Source organism: Rhinolophus sinicus, linkage group LG05, assembly GCF_036562045.2.
Source record: "Rhinolophus sinicus isolate RSC01 linkage group LG05, ASM3656204v1, whole genome shotgun sequence".
Classification (NCBI taxonomy): Eukaryota; Metazoa; Chordata; class Mammalia; order Chiroptera; family Rhinolophidae; genus Rhinolophus; species Rhinolophus sinicus.
The window spans coordinates 144,470,984-144,488,414 of record NC_133755.1 but is presented as its reverse complement, the minus strand read 5'-3'; the positions used below and the strand labels follow the sequence as shown (position 1 = coordinate 144,488,414).

Below are 17,431 nucleotides of genomic sequence, written 5' to 3'. Positions count from 1 at the left end.
ATGGCTGTGGTACAGAAGCTGCCTCTAATGACCCCGGGCCATTTGAGATGGAGAGAAAAGAATTTTTAAATATGAAAAAAATTACATATATTATAATAAGAAACATTTTCAGAGAAAGCTGTTATATTTGAGAAATAGTAACAGAGGGTGATCAAGATAAATGAAGATATTTTGTGATTGTGGCAGAGTAGGAACAAATTTTCAAGTCCTCAATTTTGGTAGAAGGGCAATAATAGCCTATTACCCTGAACAAAGGAGGATCATAGCTGCTTGATTTTTACAGTACAGAAAATAACCGTCTGATAGATGATGTGAAAGAACCTCTAAGGTATGTTGGAACAAAGGGAAAAATGGAGAAAATATGAACCTTATGGAAACTCCAAAATATTGTACTGATTTACCTCTAATTAGAAACTAAAAGAAAGAAACTTATTTAAAGCATTAAGACCTTACCAAAAGCAGCTCTATTAATAGGAATAGATAAGGAAAATGCCTAAAAATCATAAACAAATAAGCAGATTTTTTATGATATTCAGCAAAGTATATTAGAATTAGTTAATGAACCAAGAATCTGAAATAAGTATTAATATTACTAAATTTTAGAACTAAGATACCAAAGGAAATGCCTTTATATTAGAAGAAATAAAGCAAGAAATGTTAGAAAACAAAGGAATCTATTACAGTGAAAATACAGTATATTGTAATTTCATATTCTTTTGCAAAGCTTGCTGTCTGTCATATAGATGCTATAGTTTAAACAACTACATTTTAGCCACTTGCTGAAGCAACATATGTTAAGCATTGCTTTAAAACTTGATAATCTTCTTTTATTATAACTTTATCTTCTTTCTCATTTACCTTTTTTTCAACATATAAATAATATTACGCTATGGTAAAGTAGTTTGCTATGCAGATTGAGACAAAAGTACATTGCCTTCACAGGTGGTAGACAAAAATATTAAGACAGGTCAAGGGATGACCATGAGTTTAACAAATATTAGAGGGTATACTGTGTCCTGACCACTGTGCTAGTTATCAACACAATGATGAAAACACTGACATGAAAAATCAGTTCAGGAACATGTATGCTTCTGACATCTACCCTAGTCCATAGCTTCCTGAACCAGACCACCTGCCAGTCACAGAACAGTGACCACACTGGCCAAGCCTGAGGCACATTTTTCTTCCATTTTCTAAAGTCACCTGATAATTACTTTTGGTGCAAATTGTAACACCCTTTAGGACCCAATAAATATTGAATAATATGGATTTGTAATTTTTTCTTACTTATGACTTTTAAGAAAAGGATCTTTTCATCACACAATTCATTTGTTCCTTCTTTTAATAAAATGACTGTACGATTTTGTCTTTTATTCATTAGAGCAAAATATCTTTAAAAATACGTGTACTTTAATGTCTCTACCTACATTCAGAGTCAAGATTTTATACCTACCAAAATTTAAAAAGTCCTTTTTAAGTAATGTATTTTATTCATAGTTCCAATGTAAATGACGCTGTAATCAGACACAACTTGGTCGGCTTACACTCCACCCTATCAACGAGAAATAGCATGTCCTTTTCTCATTAGCAATACCTCATCATTTAGATATATTGGTGTAGCTGAGCATGTTCTAGCAGTACAATCTAATAAACATGCCAGCTAATAGGAAACAAGTGAAAGAGTGAACTCTGTTTTCCTCAAACGTGTATTCAGTGCTTATGATGTGCTGGGTGCTGAGGATTCAGAAAGGGAGAAATGGTCTCTGCCCTGGAAGACTTGACAGTCTTGTTGGGGAGAAAAGCACTCAAAGGAAGAATTGCAATACCTAATTAATATGAGCTAAAATTAGAGCAGGTGCTAGAGTAGGTAATAATAGAGATAGCTACCATTAATTGAGCACCTATTACATGCAAAGAACTTTATTATATTTCATCTCAAATCTCCACATCAGCCTACAAGTAAAGTATTTTTTCCATTTCAAAGCAGAGATTCAAAAGGTTGTGATTTGTTTGAAAAGACTCTGTGAAATAGTTATGGGTTTGAAGACACAATTCAAACCCAATTGAATTGTGAAGACACAATTCAAAGAGTACTCCATAGAGCACTCTTTGTTTCAATAGACCATGTTGCTTCCTTACTCAAGATGCAATAGATAGATAGATAGATAGATAGATAGATAGATAGATAGATAGATAGATAGATTATAGAGACAGATAAATAGATAGATATAGCTAGCTAGCTATCGATAGATTTGCATCTCAATTTTATTTATAATTAGGAATCTTTAAGTGAAATATAGTTTGAATATGTTTGCACTCAGCACACACACTCCCTCTTCTAGTTCAGCATGAATCATATTAAGCACCGACAACTAACATGAATCATTAAGAACTACACCATTGATATGGATGTTTCATATCTGAAATTCCATATATAAATAAGGACTCCCTCTGGAAGGTAAGCTCCCAATAAGAGGAAACCAATAAACAGTTGTTGAATAAATAATTTAGTAACATAAAAACGTTAAAAATAACTATATCATAAAGGAAACTTTATAAACAGAAATTTATCAATAAAAGGCATGCATATAGTATCACATACTTAAAAATATCAGCACAATTTTATATTTGGTAGAGATTAAAGAATCTCTTGTCTAACATGATGTGAGTAAATCTACAACTCCTTTAACCCTAGCACTAGTACTGTGTAAACTTCTCTATTACTGTCAGAAGTACTTGTTCTCAGTAAATAACTGCGCTTTTCCACCTTGGTGCCTTTACTTTGCTGTGCTCTCTGTTGGGAATGTCCTGCTTCCTTCATGTCTTCATTTCTTACCCATAGCTCAAGGCATAGCTTTAATGCATGAAACTTTGCCTGGTCTCTCAGGTAAAACTAATTTTTCTGTCCTTTGAACTCCTCTCCTGGTCACTTATTCCATGTAGCTTTATATGTCATATACCACTGGTATGTGTATACATGGCTTATCGCCCACACTGAACTGTAAGATTTGGAGGAAGAGAATTGTATCTTTTCCTTAGACATCATTCCCCCTTAGACATTACTGTAAAGAAAAATTCTCATTTATTGGATGAGTCAGTGTATCCTTTGGGAACTGATCAAACACAAATTCTCTTAAAGCCAATACTCAATAACCTCCTCCCAGTACTGTGTATTTCCATGTTACCAGTAAATTACTGGGGTTGAATAAAAGTTGTATACCTAAACAATATGTATAAAGGGCATGGAATTTGTGTATTTAGGTAGAAAGAATGTTGCTAGGAATATAAATCTCTATTTTGCAATAACCATTACAATGTTCCAGCACATTTTATATCCAGTTTTTCTGGAGCCGATAATATAATTTTTCTCCTTCAATCTTCCTTTTAGTTTAACTAGGTACATGTTATCATCTGAGCGATGATTTAGTAGAGAAGAGATAGTAAATGAGCCTGTCCTTTTAACAGCTAAAGATAAACCTCATAAAACTGGAGGGAGCAATTTCTTGCAATGTATACGTGGATTTTTCATCTCACTTGCAACATTTTATAGCATTATTTTGTTATTAATATATTTCCCTAAAATAAACTTGCTAGGAAATATTTGCCAGAAATACTCTAGTGTAACAAGAACATATGTTCGTGCATATTCAGTAAAAAAGTGACGTTTTCACTGTTTGATAACTAGTTGTTTTAATTTATATACCACTACCTGAAGCCTATCTTGTAGGTTATTCTGAATAAATATTCCCAAACATTTCACAGTTCATTCTCCCTTTATGAGAATCTATTTTATCCATTTCTAATAAAGAAAATGTATAAGTGCTTAAAAGCCCTGAGTATGATTAGCTAATTTCTCTAAGAAAATGTTTTCATAATGCTAGTAGTCTTTGTGATGCGCTAAAAAAATTCTACTCATTCATTAGCATGAATTGTCCTTAGCCTTACATCGTTTACATTTTAGGACTAAAGAAGACTTATTCATTAATTTTTGTGTCCACGTTTTAAAGTTAACATGTTATAAAATGTAAGAGATGCTTAATAGGACAAATGAAATAATTGTTGCTCTTCTTACTACTAATAAAAATTTACATTGTGTCTAATACTTTTCTTCATTTGCTGATTTATTTATATCTACACCTATATTTCTTCTTTTCCATTTCAGTCATTATATAGAATTCCTGAAACATATGTTCCCACTGAGCTAGTAGCCCTAATGTTAGTTTACACTACACAAATGATAACTGATAAGGAAATGATGGGATTAAGCTGTTCAGGGACTTGCAATAACTTACTATGATAAGAGCAGCTGCCATATCAGTTTTATTAACCCACTAAATCACTACTAATAAATGAGATAATAGCTTTTGTCTGTCATGTCTGAAAACCAAGATTCGACTGATCAAAGTCTACAAGAAATTAAAATGTAACTTCAAATCAAACAGTCTACCATGTGCATAGAATTTACTTAACTGTGTTCTCCCTTACTCCACTGAGCTATTCTGAGTAAGGGTGCAACATAGGCTCTTTTTGCTCATCATTGTATCCCTAGGGCCTAGTCAGTTTAAGGACACTCAGTAAAATGCTTATTAAATAAGAAAATATTAATAGTGAAACTTTTTTGACACCACTTATTCTATCTTAACTATTCTTTGTGTCTCAAAAACTCCTTAGCACTATGGTTTATATATCAATATAAATATGAATGGATCAATCATTCTTGATATATTTATAACATAAAATAAGCAAGAATTACTTTTCATTACTCTTTTGTACCTATAGAATGTTATTTCATTTTTATTTATTCAAAATCTAAATTTAAAAATATTGCACAGAAAAAAAAAACCAGGTGTATATTTTTGGCATTGTTGGTAAATCAAAGAGAAGATTAAAAAAACAGAAAAGTAAAGTTAAGTTTTTATCTTGGGGTTGAGAATGGGCAGAAACACCATTGGAATTGTTGGTTTTCTTGACAGGGAGAAGATGGTAAAAGTGAAGGAAGAGATGGAGGCTGAGCTGCTAATGCTGCCTACAACTTGACTGACTTTGTCCTAAAAGCACACTTAGGTTAGATGCTCTAGGGAGAGGATTTCTGACCCCAAGTGTTAATCTTTAGAGACCGTTTTCCATAACTATTGGCAGTAGTGGCTTCTTAAGAGGAACATCATACTTGCCACTGGAAACAAATTATTCAGTTTTTGTTTCTAATTTTGACAATGAGGGATGTCTGGCCTGACATAGTGATTCTGTCTATTTTGTTTTGTTCTTGTTGTTGTTTTTAATGTATCCATCTGTTTTAAATATTTTCTCTCTTCCTTTTGAATAAATTTTGGGCTCATTTTATTTAGTTAAACTGTTTTCATCTTTCACTTTTTGATGAATGAAAGCGGTAACTACTGCACAAAAGTGAGTTGTGAGGACTATTTTAATACCCAGTTATGTCAGAACTTAGAGAAATAGAAGTTGAAAATAGATAGAATTTACTCCTACTTTTTAGACTCTACTAACCATTTCTTTGTCACCATAAATCAGTGTTTCCCAAACTTTTGGATTTCATGCATGGACCAGTAAAATCTGGAGAGTGACATTGTTCCATGGACCCTAAAAGCATTTAGGGCAGTTTTAGAAACAGTGGTTCATCTTGTGCCCACAATACAGAAGAATCTTTTGAGTTAATCATGATCCTAAAATAAATTCTGTCAGAAAGACCCTAATGAAATGATTGGATATACTCTAGCTATCCTATGAGAATTTGGCAAAAATTAAGAACTTATTTCTTAAATGACCATTGTCATTTACATTTATTAATATTTTTAATATATAATAAACAGAAGTTAAAATAAATTAATACCAAACTTGTTTATATTTTTGAAATAATTCAAGAAAACATGCAGTGATAGTATGCTTGGGGCACTATACTAGATACAATAAAATACATTTTGCAAAATTACTAGTAAAATTGGGAGAAATCATAAATTCCTATTTTTTCCAAAATATGCTCACTTCTTTTTTTTAATTAAAGTTACTTCTTCATCTATATTTCTGGTTCATCAATTGTTAATATTTCTATAGACATAAAAATACTTCATAAAATGTAAGTTTTTGAAATACTAAATAGTTGTTAGAAATGATGATTGTGAATACACCAACATATACAAATGTTTAGAACAAAAATGAAAAGCAGAAAGAAAAATTGTGTTTTTACTACAAATTTGCTGTTATATGAAAATAAATATATCTACATAAATATAGAATAATTTAAAATGCCTTATGATTGAGGCTTGAGAAAATGTTGTTAGCTCTCTGAAAAAGAATCTAATATATTAATAAATTTTAAAAACTTAGACAAAAACAATAGAATTTACAGCTCAAAACCCGAAAAGTTTAATTAAACAATTGTTTTGTTGCTATGACTGATATAAGAAGTAGGCTTTACTAGTTGACAAAGCACAAACTTTAGAGCCAAATAAACCTTGATTTAAATACCAATATTGTTATTTTATAATATCTGTGTGGTCTTGGGCAAGTCAATCTTTGAACTGCAAGTTTTTTCATTTGTAAAACACAGGAATTTCAATCTTGTATTGTCAGGTTACTGTGTGTGTGTGTGTGTGGTGTGTAAGTAGTGCTCAATAAGTAATAACTACACTGCTGATAGTTGGATGAATTGTGTGATTTATTTATATTATTAAGGGTAGTGAGTTTGAAAGTACGTAAATTCATTTCTCCATTCATTCCTATACTTTATTTCATTTTTCACAATAAACCTATGAGATAAGTATTTTATACCTACTATACTGATGAAAAGTTGAACAATTCATCGAATGTCATACGGCTCTATATGGAAGCACAGAAGTAAATCTTAGATTTGTCCAACTTTAAACCTCATGCTCCTAACTACTAGGCTATGTTGCTTTTTGATATATATTGTCTCTCAAGACAAAAATATAAGGGTATTTCTTGGAAATAAACAAAAACAGGAAAACTACCTGACTAAAAATAATTACATCAAGACATTACCAATTACAAGGTTCACAAACTCTACATCCTGCCATATCTTTCAGCATCTTAAGTTTACATATGGAAAATTTCTTCTTCCCCATGATATCAAAATACCAAAAATATAATAGGCAAGTTATAAAAAGCAATGGCACGTCAGGAAGATAGAAGAACATTCAAATCGGCATGCTCTTGGGGGCACGTCTGCTCTTAGCTATCAGACAAATGGCCTGAAGTCACCACCGTTTATTGTTACATAAACCTAAACACTGGAGCCTCACTGTGTTACAAAGGACAGGGTTAATGATTCATCCCTAATCCTAAAGGCTCCTTCTAGGATTAATTGACTTTCTCTACAGCCTGACTGACTGCCCTCTTGCAGATTCTGTGAAGAGGATTTCTCTGCATTGCTTTGCCTCTTTTTCTACTGTCTATCTACTTCAAACACTATCTGATCTTTCCTCCACACACAATTCAGCAGAAATCAAATTCAGTAGAAATCAGCGAGATAAATTAAGTCAACTTTGAAAAACAGCTGACTTGGTTAGAAGGATAAAACCAATATTATCTTTCAACCTGGCGTTTTTATTTTTCCTTCTCAGGCCATAATACTGTTAATATTAATTGGAATCAAGTAAATAAATACTAATTGATAATGTATTATTTATCAAATAGCAGATAGGATATGAGTATGAGACAAAGTCTCTATCCTCAAAATACTCAATATCTATTGAGGGGAAGAAATAAGTTAATTTCGTATTAAGCATCAATAAATTGCTATAGAGCACAAAGAAAGAACCTGCACTAAATCAAGAGGCTGAGAAAAAATTCTGAAGAAGTTCATGGGACATTCTTTTAAATAGGTAAGATTTCAACATACCTATAGGGAATAAGTCATTTTCAATGGAAGAAGACATCATAAACAAAAGAGTGACAGTTGAGGGTGAAGCAATGGATACTGGGACAATAATTTGGGGAAAGCATACACTACACGCTGAGTAGATTATAAGATAGGAAAATGGGTTCGGACTAAATCATAATGGATCTATAATGTCAAGGTGAGAAAAGTTTGTCTTTAATAGTAGAAATTATGAGCTGGTGAAAGTCTCTGAGCATAAGAGAGATATGATTGAACCTAAACTTTGGAAGGTCAATTTGGAAAGAAGTGTATTGAATGAACGGGAGAGATGGAGTCAAGGCCAGATTATGAAAGTTAGAATGAAGAGAGACAGATTCAAGTGAAGTCCAAAAAAAGGGACCTCTGTTTTGGCAAGTGACTAAGATTGTGCTAGACAATAGGTTAGCCACTAGTCACATGTGAGTATTGACCACTTGAAATGTGATTAGTCTCAGTTGAGATGTGCTGTGCATGTGCAATACACACAGGATCTCAAAAACTTAGGAAAAAAAAAAGAACATAAAATAGCTTATTAATAATTTTTATTTTGATTACATAGTAAATTATAATGTTCTGGATACGTTAGACTAAATGAGACATGAAAATCAATTTTATCTCTTCTTTTTTACTTCTTTAATGTGGCTACTATGCAGCTGCATTATACTTCATTGGACAGCGCTGAACTAGACGTTAGGGCAGGAGACACTGACAAGCTAGAAAATGAGAGGTCAAGGAGGGAAGAGGACCTGGCAGCACTGTGACAGAGAAGCCACCATTGAAGTTTTATGTATTTATTTATTTTAAGAGGAGATTACAAGCAGGTTTAAATGCTAGACAGGTGCCAAGGAAGATGAATTACAGTAAAAATGAGCCATTGGGGGTTTTCCCAGGTAAGGAAATGGACTAGGACGGAGGCATGTGATTAACGCAAGGAAAGTGAGCAGATAGCTGCTCATTCAAGAGATAGCAAAGAGGGGAAAAAACAAACAACAACAACACAGCAATTAGGAACAATAGTGTAGCATGTTTGACATGATTTTATTTTTATCAACATAAAAGATATCTGGATATGTTTGTAGGCAGAAGAAAAGGAAAAACTGAAAAGGGTAAATAATTCATGAATAAGAACTTATAACTGAGGGTTCTATAGAGATTGCCACAAGAGAATAGAAAAGCTAAAGTTACCAAGACAGGGAATATGTGACGGCTTATTTTATGTTTATATTTACATTAATAGATGACCAAAGAGGTCATTTGTGCACGTTATTTGTCTTGAAGGGATACTAAGAAATTGTTATCAGGGAAAGAAAACCAGAGGAATAACCTGAACCATGCTTCAACCCCCAGCTTTTCAGCCTTGCTCTTTCGGAGTGTTGTGAATTCCGTTTGGTCACTTATTTAGCCATGTACATTTCCCTTTCATGATGCTAGTGCCTTCAGGAGTGGCTTTAAGATTATGAAAATGATTCACTTAAATTATTTCATCAGAGAATATATTATGATTCCTCTGTAAAATTTGCTTTTTAAACATTATACTAAAATCCACTTTTCTTTTTAGTTCTTACAGTGGGTAAAAGTCTGCTTCATCAAGAAGAAAATACCTGGCTCTATTCATTGATAAAGACAATACTTATTTTACACTGTGTCAATCCTCACACACAACGTATTGTATTTACATGTCTGATATGTGCTTATTGATGTGTCTTACTTTGAATGGCCTCTTGTTCCAAGCCGCCGTGTCGTTAAGAGGGGAAATTTCTGGCGAATTGTCTAAAAAGAAAGTCAAGTAGTTTAGTTTTTAGAAAGTGTGGTTCTATTGCAAGCCACTCATAATTAATTAATTCTAGAAAGTAAATGTTGAACTTTGAATAAATATTTAGTCTGGAAAAAGTAATATCATACACATATTGATAAGCAATAATATATCAGCAGAAGCAGGGAGATATTTTTTTTTGATTAAGACTGTTCTACTGCCCTTTTCCCAATTTCCAAGGCAAATTATACCAATATCTGCTTTTGCTACATGTTACTACCAAAGAAATTACTACTTTATCTATTTTGTGGGAAGATTTGGGTGTCTTTATAATAATTCTATCCAGAGCTTTACCCACAATTAAATATCCATCTCCAACCCTGAAAAGGGCATATGAAATACTCTCTGCTTCACGAGACCTCCCCAACAATTTAAAATTTTTTTTCTGTGTTCTTTGCTCCCAACTTGTTAAAAATAATAAGAAGAATCATAGCATCTGATTAAAGAATAAAAATCTCTTCTATGTAAAACAGGGGTTTTAACCTGGATCATAGGAGAGCCATACATGATCTTTATGTATGTGTTAATTTCTTGGGAACTGATTTTGTAGTTTTTATCAGATTCTCAAGGTGTTTCATGACTCACCAAACAGTTAAGAATTACTGCCATAAGATGGGCTCATAAATTAGTCATACTAAAATGGGCATTAGAAGTTGTCTTACCCAACCTCCTCATTTTATAGGATGAGTGAACTGAATTTTGTGGAGGTTAACTACTTTTCAGAAGGTCTCACAACAAATTAGTTACTGAGTAGGCTAGAACTTAAATCACTGGATTACCATGCATCATATCAAACTATCTCTCATAAACAGATAGGGTTTTTAAGTAAGTCAATAAATTATTTTAAAAACTGATAAGTCAGACCATGGTATTCATTATTTTCTGGGCAATGAGTCCCTCTACAGGCTAGAATTAGGATTTCGTTTATATGAGGTGCAGTGTTTGAGACCTAAGTTGTCTAAAGCTTTTTTCTGGGATATCCTAGGTTCTTAGAAAATAGAACATGACAAGATTCTCAAAGAACAAGGCTTTCCCAAGAGATTGATGGGGTTTCCTGATTCTCAAAATGAGATCAACATATATAAGTATGGTAATGTCAGTTTTATAGATTCTCATCCTAACGATACAAGTTGGGTAGAAAGTGATATTTACAAATAAGAGAAACATAACCAATCCCATCACGACATCTTGGAGTTTGGAGTGGAAACATACTCAGAGTGAAATGGAGAATTAGGAATACTACTTGTAACAGAATAGAAATCTGTTAAAAACTCACATAGTTGGACTAGCTAAATAATAAACATAGTCACCAATTGCATTAACAAGATACGTATCACCTCCACCTAATTTAACTTCTCAATACAGGCCACATCATACTCTTTAATGCGTCCCTCTTTGAAAGGAAATGTAATTGCTCAAATGAAGTTTTCTTTAAGGTCACATTAACTTTTCTGATAGCCAAAGATCTAATATTCAAAACATATAATAGTTGAAGGTAAAACATATGGTAGGCAACATCAAGGTAAAATATACAGTAGTTCCAAATACAGCCCCTTAAGAGATTTCATTTATGCTTTAAAAACAAATTTCTTAATATTCTATAAGAAAACTTGCTCACATGAATTTGTTTCCACACTATCTGCCTGATATGACTTTAGTTGGAAGGTAGTATAGCCAGTACATGTCACTTACCTTTCCAAAGGTGGCCGCGCAGGCGGGGTCCAATTTCTCTTTCCTGCAGAAATCTAAGTAGTGTGCATAAAGGATGCACCGTGGTAAGCAAACTCCTTCACATACAATGTAATTCTCTTCAAGCCTAAGAAAAAAGCCAAAAGTTTAGGTCAAACATTTTCTTTATTTCTCCTTTTCATTCTCCTTTCATATTGATTTAATGCCCAGAATACAGATTTCAAGAAATGAATTCCTGAGTAGACATGAGCAGCTTTCCTTTATTCTGGATATTATTCAAAATCAGATCCCAAGGATTAATGTCAGAAGAGCAAAAATCCCAATGAACACCTACTAGTGCAGTTAAAATGCTATAGCTAACATAAAACCACTCCTGCCTGGTCCACACCCCAAAGAATAGGTCTTATTTCCATATAAACCCTCACTGTTGATCACAGTTTGCGCTGTGACATACAAACACGAATGATGAAATTGAAGACAATGGTTGTTTAAAGGAGCATTCTCAACACTAAAGGGCTGCCAGGCTTCAGGATGGCAAATACCTACAGTCGCTTACTGTCAGTCATAAACCTAGTTCTGAATCCTGAAGCATTAGGGAAATGTTGTAATGCATTTATTTGCAGAATACATAAAATAAACTCACTTCATTTAAGTCTGAAATGACACTGATCTATTACTATCCCTACACCTTTTTGCTATAATCACACTATAATTATCTAAAACATCCTGGAATACACTGGAAACATAATGTAATTTTCTATAGATTCCTCCATACTAACATATATAAATTCAACTCCATATTATAAATATAATGATATAAACTTTGAAAATTTAGAGATGATTCTATTTAATTTGTATGTCTATGATTGCAATTAAATACAATTTATATAAACCTAATGATATACATTTAAGGGGTACAAATATCTGAATGATGAAATCAAAATTTGTAGATTCTATTCCCAGTTTTCCTAACAATTCAGTAGGTGATTTTGGCTAAAATTTACTTATACCCATTTTATGTACAGTAAAATCATAATTATTACTATAGGAACAAGGCAGTATAGAGTATACATTCAGATTAAAATTGAGTGGAACTCTTCAAGATCTCTGATTTAACATATTCTCAAAGTACATGGGATAAATGCTAAAGGATAGTTCCCTAAGCAGGTAAGAAACAGACATCCATTTTTCTAAAAAGAAGAAAAAAAAAGAACCAAAACCAAGTAAGATTTGCCTGCATAAAACCAAACACCTAGCTGACATGAAAATTGGAGTTAGCCAGATTTCCCACTTTAATTTTCAGTTCTAATCTTACCATTCCCAATATAATCTATAACCTTAAGGGAAAAGTCTCAAAATACAAATAACTCACTTAGGTTTTTATTTTAATTTATACCAGTCTTCCTGGGAGAAAGTGTGCAAAATTTAAACAACAACAAAAAAAGACAGTATTTTATAGTTAAAAAATATATGAAAATCACTGAGAAACAGTCAACTATTTAACAATTATATTTTAATGACACGCATATAATGCTCACTTTTCACCTGGCTATTTTGATGTATTGTAGCCATTGTCTTTGTCTTCAAATTACTGAATAATGCTAGACTTAAGTACAATGTTAATTTAGAGTATGACTTTCTTTTTCCATAATCATAATGCATTCGTATTTATAAAATATAAACTCAAGTTTGTTCCCATTCACTCAGTTTGAACTAGAAAAAAAAAAAAAAAGGGAAGTAATTCAAAAAACCTCCATAATACATCTAAAATGAAAAAACTTTTACCCCAATTATCTTAATGGAAGTAGTTGTATCCTAAATATTCCAGATTATTAGTTCAATACACTGCTCTAGTGTATTCTTAACCAATAAGTGTACATCAACTTCAATATTAAAGCTATAACTTTAGTAGACCATTGGTTTATACTGTAAATATTTGAAAGGGTTCAGGTATATAATCACAAAAATTTAGTGTATGCAAATTGTAACTCAATGTTATAATAAATAAAAATAAAAAATTTACTAGGTTTTGTATCCTGTTTTTTCTATTGCATTTTTCTAAGATTTAGATCATACATTTCGATCATATAAAACAGATAATGTAACTAATCAGTGAATAGGCCTTTTTACTTATTTGCTTACTATTTGGAATTTAGGGAGAAATTTGTACTCCTATTTCTTCACACTAGGTGGGGAACTTTAATATTATGTTTTTACATCAGATCCCTCTTCCTTTCAGATCAATTTACAAAAGGTTTCTATGTAGGGAGCCTACTGATAAATTGTTGGTTTTAAAAGATTTTCCACAAAATCCAATTTGTGATACTTCACTATAATAAATCATATATGACAGGTGCTATAAAAATAGTTGAACATTTATTTAAGTTAATAGTGATATCTTAACTGATTTTTCTATGTCTCTTAGTTCAAATACGTTTCATCTTACGGCCAATACACAATTTTTAATTTGCTCTCCTACAGATAAAGGCAGTAGTAAGATCCTTCCTCCTTTTAAATTGTTTTTAAGAGTCATGTTTTATAAACACAAAGCTACCAAATACATATATAAGGACTGAATTTATTGCATGTTAAGCAAATAAGTCATAAAACATTCATGACTGCTTACATTTGAATAAATTATAGTTTTAGTAAATAATGAACAAAGCGATGTTGTTTATATTTGTATTGCAGATCATTTTTCATCAGTACCAGAGTATGTCTCTCTATGTCAAATATTCAGTGGAAAAATATTGGGGGGATAAATTTCTAATTGGTGTTTTGAATTCCCCCAAAACAAGTTTGAGGGAGAAGCAAAATGAGAAAAGCAAAGATTCTGAAGATACTGACTTTTAAAACTCAACAGGTGCTTAAGTGTACCCTTGTGAGCGAGTCTTACCACTGCAGAGTGAGCTGCGTCTGCTTCTTTTTATCCTTCATAATCTGTGTGATGGTTTTCTTCTGCGAAAGGTGTGGATCAGCTGCTTTGGTTTTGCTGTCGGGACTGTCCGAATCCTCTTCTTCAGAGGAAAAGTTACCGTTGCTTAAATGCATTTCTGATTGCAAGTTGAAAGGACAATAAAGAAAATCAGAATATAAAATCAATTAAGTACCCTCTACATGTACCTATTAAACAGGGTGGCCTGTGCGGGCCTGGGGGGAGACCTATGCAAAATCCCTTAGAGTTAATTTCTAGTTAACAAATATTTTCCTGGGAGAAATACAAAGATCCAAACAGTACATTCTACATATCTCTATCTTTGTGATGTGTTTATTTTTATTATTGGATACCCTTTTTCGACTACATCATCCACGTCTCCGGAGGAAGCGTGGCACTCACCTGATTTCACTCCCATCCGCAGCTCTGGGTGGTCTTCTTTCTCCCCGCTGCCCAGCACGCCCCCAGGCTGCGCTTCAGCAGCCAGGTATACCCTTTCCTCGGGATAAACCAGCAAGCCCTTGCTCAGGAGCTGCACACAACACTCGTCCTGGACTTCGGGGGAAAGTTGGGGCGAAGCCTGCGCCTGCAGGAAGGCGTCTTCCAGCTCCGGGACCTTGGCCATCCTCCTGGCCGCAGGAGACCTGGGCACCGCAGCTCGGAGGCTCCCGGAGGAGCCTGGAGCCCTGGCGGGGCGGGGCGGGGCGGGGCTGGGGACCTGGGCCACAGGGGCGGGGGCGCAGGCTTGGGATCCCCGCAGCGTCTCGTCTCAGAGAAGGAAGGCGGTCCACAGGTACAACTCAGATCGCCTTGGGAACCGGGTGCGCCTAGGAGTGACTGCCTTTCTCCACCTGTCTGCGTCCTGACAGATGCTAAACTCGGAACTCGCTTCCTCACCTGCGTGGGTCTCGCCAGAGCAATGGAGTCCCATTCCCCACATCTCCAGCCCCTCTCTCCTCCCTTTCTCTGAGCTTGGGCTGGCCTCGAGGCCACTTTTCACACTAAAACTCCCTGAAAGACCGGGGAAATCTCCACTGCCTTCTTCCGGAGAAGAGCAGCTATCCTCAGCCCTACTCTCGGGAGACAAACGATGCGCCTACCAGGGCAGCCTTGACTGCCCGCTCAGGGAGAAGAGGACCCCAGAGCACCGCTCTGTTAGGCAATGCTTGGGCCGGGTTTATTTATTCCCCGGGCAATCCTAGGGGTTGTGAGAGCTCTTCTCGGTGACTTGGGGACAGACGCCATCCCGTCACACGTGTTCAGACTGCCCCCCTGGCAGGTGCACAAGGGCTCAGAATCCCAGGCCGTGCTTTCCTTGAGGATTGGAGCACGGCCAATCCTGAGCTTGGAGGAAGATGCATTCGCTTGCATTTCCAGTATTTTGTGATTTAAACACGTCCCTAGGATCCCTCATCTTATACCTCCGGGTAGTGCATCAGACATTTATTGAAATGAAAATGAAGTCGCAATATCTCATTTCCAATCCAAAATCGCAAGAGTCACATTTGGTAAAAATGATAACTTGTGCTCGCTTTAAGACGAGGAAATCAGTAGAAACTTCAGGACGCTTTTGCCTGACTGCCACATAATCTTTCACTCCTTCCATCGTCTGTTCTTTTGACAAATATGCCCTGTGCTATCCAAAAAGCAAGGATCCTGTTTTGGTTCACGTTGCCTTACCAAAACCCACAACCTGTCAGCCTCCTTTTCAGTATTAGAAAGAGAAGTCACCCTTGAACTTGAATTTAATATGAAATTACATTACATCAAAATTTAACATAGAAAGAAAAAATAGGACCCGAGATGGTAGCTAGCTGAAGGGCGAATTATGGAAAGGAGTAATACAGTGAAAAAACATTACCTTGTCTACTAAGAAGCCAAGATTATGGGTGTACTTTAAATCTTTCCCATTTTTTAGCACCACTTGTTAGGAAAAGCATCACCTCTCTGTCAAAGGTTTTCCCCTTACTGAGAAAACAACTGGGTTCAGGCTGGAGCCCTTTACCCTCCATGCACCCAAAGATCTGAGGCTATACTCCCCCCAGGGATAACTTTGTATATCGATCTCCTCTACCCAGGCCGCCAAAAGCCTCAGAGCTTTTTCAGTCCATGGCGCTTAGCTCTATACCAGGTAATACTAACGTTTAGAATGTTCCCCCTTTACAGAGATCTCCTCAGACTTATTCTGTAAAGGAAGTTCTGGTGATTAACTGTGTGTACACAAAAAGACTGCCGACTTATATCACATAATCAGAAGAGAAACATTAGGAAAGTTACTGGGATTTCTTTTTGAATTTTTAAAAATAATGACCACTTGGTATTCAAGTTGATTTTGTGTGTGTGTGTGTGTGTGTGTGTGTTTAAGTCATACAGACACTAAATGAAGATCTGGCAATTATCCACTTGAATTGATCAATAGAAACACAAACCAAGATCATTTAAGGCCCTCAATGAACTTTTTGCCTTAATTTTAAGTAAACCATTTGCCTAAGAAAATAAAATATAAGTTCTTTGTCCTTCTAGTCAGAAATAGAAATTGAATCGACCTGTAACAAGTAAAGAGATTGAATCAGTACTCAAAAAACTTCCAACATAAAAAAAGCCCGGGAAGAGAGGCTTCAATGGTGAATTATACCAAATTTTTAAAGAAGAATTAATGCCAACCTTTTTCAAACTTGTGAGAAGCAATGAAAGCAGTGTTCAAAAAACGAGGGAGGGGGAAGCTGTCATCATCTTAAATTGCCCTTTGTGATTATTATAATTAATTTGAGTTCAAGAGACCAATGTTTTAGAGACATATAATGATAAACAAGTCATAATATCTTAGGCAGGAAAACAAGTCAATGTGAAGAAGACCTCTTAAAACAGTGGTTCTTAACATTTTGTTTTTTATATTCTGTGTAAGAAATTTATGTAAGTCATAGACTCTCCCTCTAGGGGGGAGAAGCTAATGAATACACTCACATATATAGATACAAAATTCTACATGCAATTTGAGAAATCTTAAGTAAAAAATACCTTAAAAAGTTTACTCTATTTCAAGAAGAAGAAAAAAGCACAATATTTGAGAAAAGAGATTCTTGGAAGTCCCCAAATGACA

General features: G+C 34.5%; 1 protein-coding gene across 1 annotated transcript in view; it reads right to left on the bottom strand.

The window, feature by feature from the left end:
- The window catches only part of RFX6 (regulatory factor X6), a 55,615-nt gene extending 40,659 nt beyond the window's left edge, over positions 1 to 14,956 (bottom strand). Inside the window, exons 1-4 of the mRNA XM_019741337.2 lie at positions 14,734 to 14,956; positions 14,293 to 14,449; positions 11,400 to 11,523; positions 9,603 to 9,664 (exon numbers count right to left, since the gene is read on the bottom strand). Of these exons, the coding sequence (XP_019596896.2) occupies positions 9,603 to 9,664; positions 11,400 to 11,523; positions 14,293 to 14,449; positions 14,734 to 14,956 (566 nt within the window). The remainder of the gene's footprint in view (positions 1 to 9,602; positions 9,665 to 11,399; positions 11,524 to 14,292; positions 14,450 to 14,733) is intronic.
- Positions 14,957 to 17,431: the final 2,475 nt, after the last annotated feature.